The sequence below is a fragment of the Gracilinanus agilis genome, chromosome 1 (genome assembly GCF_016433145.1).
Source record: "Gracilinanus agilis isolate LMUSP501 chromosome 1, AgileGrace, whole genome shotgun sequence".
Classification (NCBI taxonomy): domain Eukaryota; kingdom Metazoa; phylum Chordata; class Mammalia; order Didelphimorphia; family Didelphidae; genus Gracilinanus; species Gracilinanus agilis.
The window spans coordinates 60,547,202-60,553,201 of record NC_058130.1 but is presented as its reverse complement, the minus strand read 5'-3'; the positions used below and the strand labels follow the sequence as shown (position 1 = coordinate 60,553,201).

The 6,000-nt window shown below is 42.6% G+C and overlaps 1 protein-coding gene across 1 annotated transcript in view; it reads right to left on the bottom strand.

The window, feature by feature from the left end:
* Positions 1–527: 527 nt before the first annotated feature.
* ZXDC (ZXD family zinc finger C) overlaps positions 528–6,000 on the bottom strand; it is a 39,130-nt gene continuing 33,657 nt past the window's right edge. The window contains 2 exon segments of the mRNA XM_044676105.1: positions 528–592; positions 744–825. Coding sequence (XP_044532040.1) covers positions 528–592; positions 744–825 — 147 coding nt within the window.

Here is a 6,000-nt window from a genome sequence, read left to right as displayed (position 1 = left end):
TATTTTGGTGCTCTGGAAGGTCTCTGCACCAATGCAGACTGTAGCTCTCCATTCTGCACCTCAGTACTCGATGTCCCCTCAATCTAACCAGTGAACTAGATTGGGGCTACCAAGGTACCACAACTCCAGGTGCCATCAGTTGTCTTGTTCTCATTGCATTTTTTTGTCTTGCATGCACACAAGCCATCACTGATAAAATGTTTCAAGCTGCTTAACTCCATCATGTATCTTTCCATCATCCTTTGGGTTTCTGGTTATTTTAATTCTTTTGAAATCAGTGTTTCATGACCCAAAGCCATATAACAACAATAGACAAGAATTAATTGTTGAAAAAAGCAGGCTTTTGCAGGAAGGAGCCATTTGAAATTATAGAAGTGCTACATGACTTCCCCAACGTGATCCAGAGTGACTTCTTCCTCAATCACCGTCCCTGCCTGTCTGCCCATCACACTTGCTTAAGTGCTGCTGCAGGCCAACTGACATACTAGTTCATTGATTTGTTTCCACAAGCAGTTGTGGGCCATGTTCTAGCCACTGTTCTTGTGCTGACGCCTTGGGTGCTTCACTGCCTCAATGATGTGTTTCATACTTCCTAACAGGAGGGGCTGGTACAAAGGAGAGGGGGGGTGGCCTGTGAAGGACAGCATCTGGAGGACGACCCCATTAATGTCAAATCCCAATTTCCCTGAAGCTGCCTTCACCAATATGCCCTGCCTGCCTGTGCAGGGCCTCCCACTAGGTACTCTCGGCTACATCCACACAGTTACTCTTTCTCTGGGCCAGTCTGAAGGTCCAGGGGACCTCTGGGGTCTCCTGCAGCTTCCACTGGGGGAGCAAAATAAGCGCCATGATTGCCCCCTCACTAGCACTTTAAGTTTTATAAAATATTCTGCCTGAATCCTCTCGAGTCATGGACAATCACCTAGAGGAAATGATACAAGAAATATTAGCTTGACTTGACAAATGAGGAGAGAGACTTGGGGGAGGTTAAGTCACTGCCTTGCCACACTGCCAGCAGATACCGGCAATGTGACTCAAGCCTAGATCCCCTCTCCAGGTGCTGCCCTACCCACTGGCCCACATGGCCCTTTCCAGGGTAATTTCTGGAGACAGCAGTCACCATACTCGTCAGCATTTAGAGCTCCTCCTGTGTATTCACAGACGATGCTGGGCTGAGAGGAGGAAGCCTGGCTTCTAGACTTAAGCTCTAGCACTCTGCTGCCCAGGACTCTGCATTAGGTGGTTGGGTGTCACACTGACTTGATGCAAGTCCTAGTGGCCTGAACCCAGACTTCCTAGGCCTCTGCTTGTTTATATTCTTCATACACCTCCTGGAATACCCTACCTCTTCCCCCTTCCATTTTTCTAGACTTGCCAGATTCTTCAAAACTCAGCCCAAACCCATCTCTTCCAAGAAAGTTCCTCTCAACTAGTTTACATAGAGATCTCCTTTCTTGGAAATGATAGTCTGTTTCCACAAAACCAAACCTTAAATGTCCTGGCTTCTGTCTGCCAGGCTCTTGAAGTTGAAAAAAAACAAAAGCATAGGCCAGGAAAAAGCAGGAAGATGTGAGGAAACTTGAAAGAAGGTGGAACACAGGGGCAGATTTAAATGATGTGGGCTTAGGGACCTGAGGCTTGCAGAGTCAACATGGCAAATGGGTTCTTTGCCACAATTAACTTTAAAGGGTAAGAGAGGCCCCAAAAGGTGGAAAGGGCTTTTAAGCAAAGTTGAAGGAGGATTTTGCAGTAACTTAAAGAGAATGTTTGGGTTTTAGCCAGTATCAAATAACACTCTGTGTGTACAAAGTCCAAGGTGGTCTTTCTCTTGAGTTGGAGAAAGTTACAAGGGATGGGTAAATATCTGCTTTTTCTGTATGCTGTATTAGGAAGAATAAAACATTCCTTGAAAGAATGGAAGAAGTACTTCAAGGAAGAAACAAAGGAGGAAAAAAGTATATGAATTAACAAAGAATTCTAAATTCTGTCAGGTTAAAGGACATAAGAATATGACAGTTTATAAAAACAGCATGAAATATATGGAGTTATTATGCATCTTGGGAAGAAGCGATTTACTATGCTAAATATGCCTTTGGTGACTGACGTAAAATTTGAGGTTATTAAGTAATGGTCACCAGAAGAATAGATAAGGTGGTAAAGGCAATTGATGATTCTTTGCTGAGGGAATCAAGGTGCTTGTCTTTGCAAAAGAGATCTTCTTGGGCAGCTAGGTGGTTCAGTGGATTGAGAGCCAGGTTTGGAGATGGGAGGTTGTGGGTTCAAATGTGACCTCAGACATTTATTTCCGAGTGTGACCCTGGGCAAATCACTTAACCCCCATTGCTTAGTCCTTACCACTCTTCTGCCTTGGAATGGAAACTGAAACTTAATATCAATTCTAAGACAGAAGTTAAGGGTTTAAAAAGAAAAGAAGAGAGGTCTTCTGTCTTCCCAGTATGTAAGATGTGATAGAGCCTCCTGATTGCTGTCACAACTGACCCTTACTACCCTCTTCTGGTGACTCATTCTGGGACAAAGGGCCCCAGCAGAAAGGACCAAGGAACAACTGCTTAAATAAACTGAAGTCCTTAGAGATATTTTCCTCACTTCTACATTTGAAAGTGAGGCCTCAGGAATGAAAGACAGATCTGGAGCCTAAAGAGCTTGCAAGGAACATGGTATCCAAGAACAAGACTTGAATTTCTGGATCTGTCATATATAGATACTGAACTCAATTAAAAGAGAAGAAAGACATGGTGTTGGTCAGATGAAATGTACTCCCCAAAGGCAAATATGAAAATACTTCCTGTATTACAATTCTGATCAGAAGAGTTTTAAAAAGTAAAATGGAGGGGGATGGGGTGGGGGAGGGGTGTGTGTGCCAGCTGGGTAGCTCAGTGGATTGAGAATCAGACCTAGAGACGGGAGGTCCTAGGTTCAAATCTAGCCTCAGACACTTCCCAGCTGTGTGACCCTCGGCAAGTCACTTAATCCCCATTGACCATTCTTCTACCTTGGAACCAATACACAGTAGTGATTCTAAGATAGAAGGGAAGGGTTTAAAAAAATAAAATAAAATGAGGATGATAAAACTCTTCACAAAGATGTATTAAGCAGAGTCAAAGAGTAATTAGAACATGACCAGAAAAGATGACAAATAATACATGGGAAGATGGTCAACAGGAAAACATATGCACATATACACTTACATTCAAATACACTGTGCATGGGAAAGAAAAAGGATAGACTTGAGAACTTTGGCCTAAGGAGGTAAATTTGACCTTATGTTTATCACTGAGACTTGGTAAACTGGAGCCAATGACAAAAATGGTTCTGAAGGGTACAGACCTTTTAGGAAGAGTAGATAGATAGATAGATTAGATGGACTGATGGATAGATGGAGAGAGGAAGAGAGGGTGGGAGGGGGAAGAAGAAGGAGAGAGAGAGACGGAGAGAGAGACAGAGAAAGAGAGAGAGAGGAAGGAGATAGAAAGGGAGAAAGAAAAACAGTGGAGAAATAGTGAGTATATATTAAGATACTAATGAGAGGAAACTGAGGAATGGAGTAGGGAAACACATAATGGAGAAACAGAACTGATGTGTCATGTGGTGAAATAGTGGCTCCCTGGACAGAATAAAGAATTTAATGGAAAGTTTGGAAAACTGATCCCAAATGTGGCATGGAAGCACATGGTAGCAATGGGAAACTTCAAATGACAGGAGTTCCCTCTCTGTAGAAAGTGGCAGCTGCTAAACTTGTGGCAATCTTACCATTGCTTTTTGTCTTCACATTAGAATCATCTCAACTATCTCCTTCCAGTTTAGTCACCATGAATATACCTGCTATCAGCCCACATCTAGGGGCCTCTCCTCTCTAGCCTCTGGTAGGGGCAGTGCTCTCTGGAGCCATCACTGATTTTTCTAATGACTTGGAGTTCAACTTCTTTTCAGGCATATTTTCATTATAGTGGTCACTGCATAGACTGTTCTCTTAGTTTTGCTGTATTCTGCAGCAATTCCTAAAAGTCTTGCTATTTATCTGAATTTCTCATACCGTTATTTTTCACTACACAATAATATTTCATTATATTCGTGTTTCCAAATAACTGATGTTCTTGGGCTTATTGAACCCTGGGATCTCCTGCTTTTGACAGCTTCCACTTCTTGCACTGATGGCTTCTGTTCCCCTCTTCCTCATCATTGCTGCCAGAGGGATTCCCTTAAGTGAAGCTCTAACTAGCTCAAATTCCTGGCTTCCTGGTATTACTTCAATCAAAAAGTCATTGTCCCACTTAGTCATTACCTTGTCTCATCCACTCTTCCAGCCTCAGCACCTCTAACTCTCCAGCAGCCAAAGTGGTCAGCTCTCTCTTTCTCCTCCCATGTGGCACTCCATGCCTTGGCCCTGGACCCTCCCTCATCTCTGACTCACAAAACCTTGCTCTTTGTCCATGTCGCTCAAACACCACCTTCTTCACAAAGTCTCTCTTCTCCCAGCTGTCTCCAGTGAGGCAAAGTCAACAAGCTACCTCCAAGTTATGGTGGCCACAGGGTCTTCTGGACAGCCTCAAGTCTGTACATGGGCTGGAGGTAAGGGGAGGAGCACCAGAAGTGACAGGCTAGTGAATGCTTTTAATCTCTTACCTTCTGTCTCAGTATCAATTCTAAGACAGAAGAGCAGTGAGAGCTAGGTAGTTTGGGGTTAAGTGATTTGCCCAGGGTCATATGGCTAGGAAGTATCTGAGGCTACATTTGAACCTGGGACCTCTCGTCTCCAGCCCTGACATTCTCTCCACTGAGCCACCTAGCTGCCCTAGCCTAGTGAATTTATCTTCAGTCTTATAACATGTTTTTCTATAAGAATTACCTAGTTCTTTTACTTTTCTATTGCTACTAAGTTGTTCCCATCTAGGGTCTCTTTATTTGTATTGCTTGGATAGAAGGGGAACTGCTCCTAGCTGATCAAACCCCTTAATGATAATTTTGTTACTCAAAAGACAGAAGTGGCAATACCATGAATAGCACTTCTGACTCTGCTTCTAAGCACAAAGGAAGAAATTTGGTCACTATGATGGAAATTATAAGAATTTGGGGGAGAGGGTGGAAACAAGTGACCACTCTCTGGCATGGATAGTTTTGCATATGTGACCCTTGCCAAGTGACTTAACCTCCCTTTGCCTCAGTTTCCTCCTTTGTAAAATGAAATAGCACCTATCTTGCAGGGTGGGGGTCAAGATCAAATGAGGAAATTTGCAAAACACACTCACCATAATGCCTGGCACAAAGTAAGCACTATATAAACATTAGCTATTAATCATAAATACACAAGAAGATAAAAGCCAAATATAATCTGACATGCTTCCCAGATGATTCTGTGACAACAGATTTCAAAAGGTTTACACAAAGGATAAGTAGGATCCAATAGGACCCCTCCTAGGAAGTTTTCTAAAGATATCAATTTATTTGTTCAGAGAACTAATCTATCAGGTCAGAATTTTAAAGATGTGTGTAGAAGATGGAAGGAGGGGGAAGCCACTGAGGATGAATCTCAAAGTGCAGCAGGGTCTTACAAGAACAACAGGAGCCTAAACATTGAATGATCATTTGTAGTCTCCCCCAAGGCTTACCAAAAGGAGGGGAAGCTATTACCTCTGCCAGAGGAAAGATCAGGTTTAAAGAAAGGATAGACAGATAAAAACAGATGACAGTGAGAAGGCTCAATTATTTATCTGTGATTTTGCCACTATTTCCCCCTGTAGAAAGAATGATCTCTTGGCGGAAACGAAAAAAAAAAAAAAAAAAAAGACAATTAACAGGAAGTTGAACATGAAGATAAGTGAGAAAACACTTAAATACCCACCTGCCCTAAATAAGCAATCATCAGGTGGTCCCATCAACCTTTGTACCCACAGATTCTCTGATATAGAAGAAACCTCAAAGGCTAATCAATCAATACCTATTTAGTGAGAGTCTACCAGGTGCCCAGCATGGAGAATAATA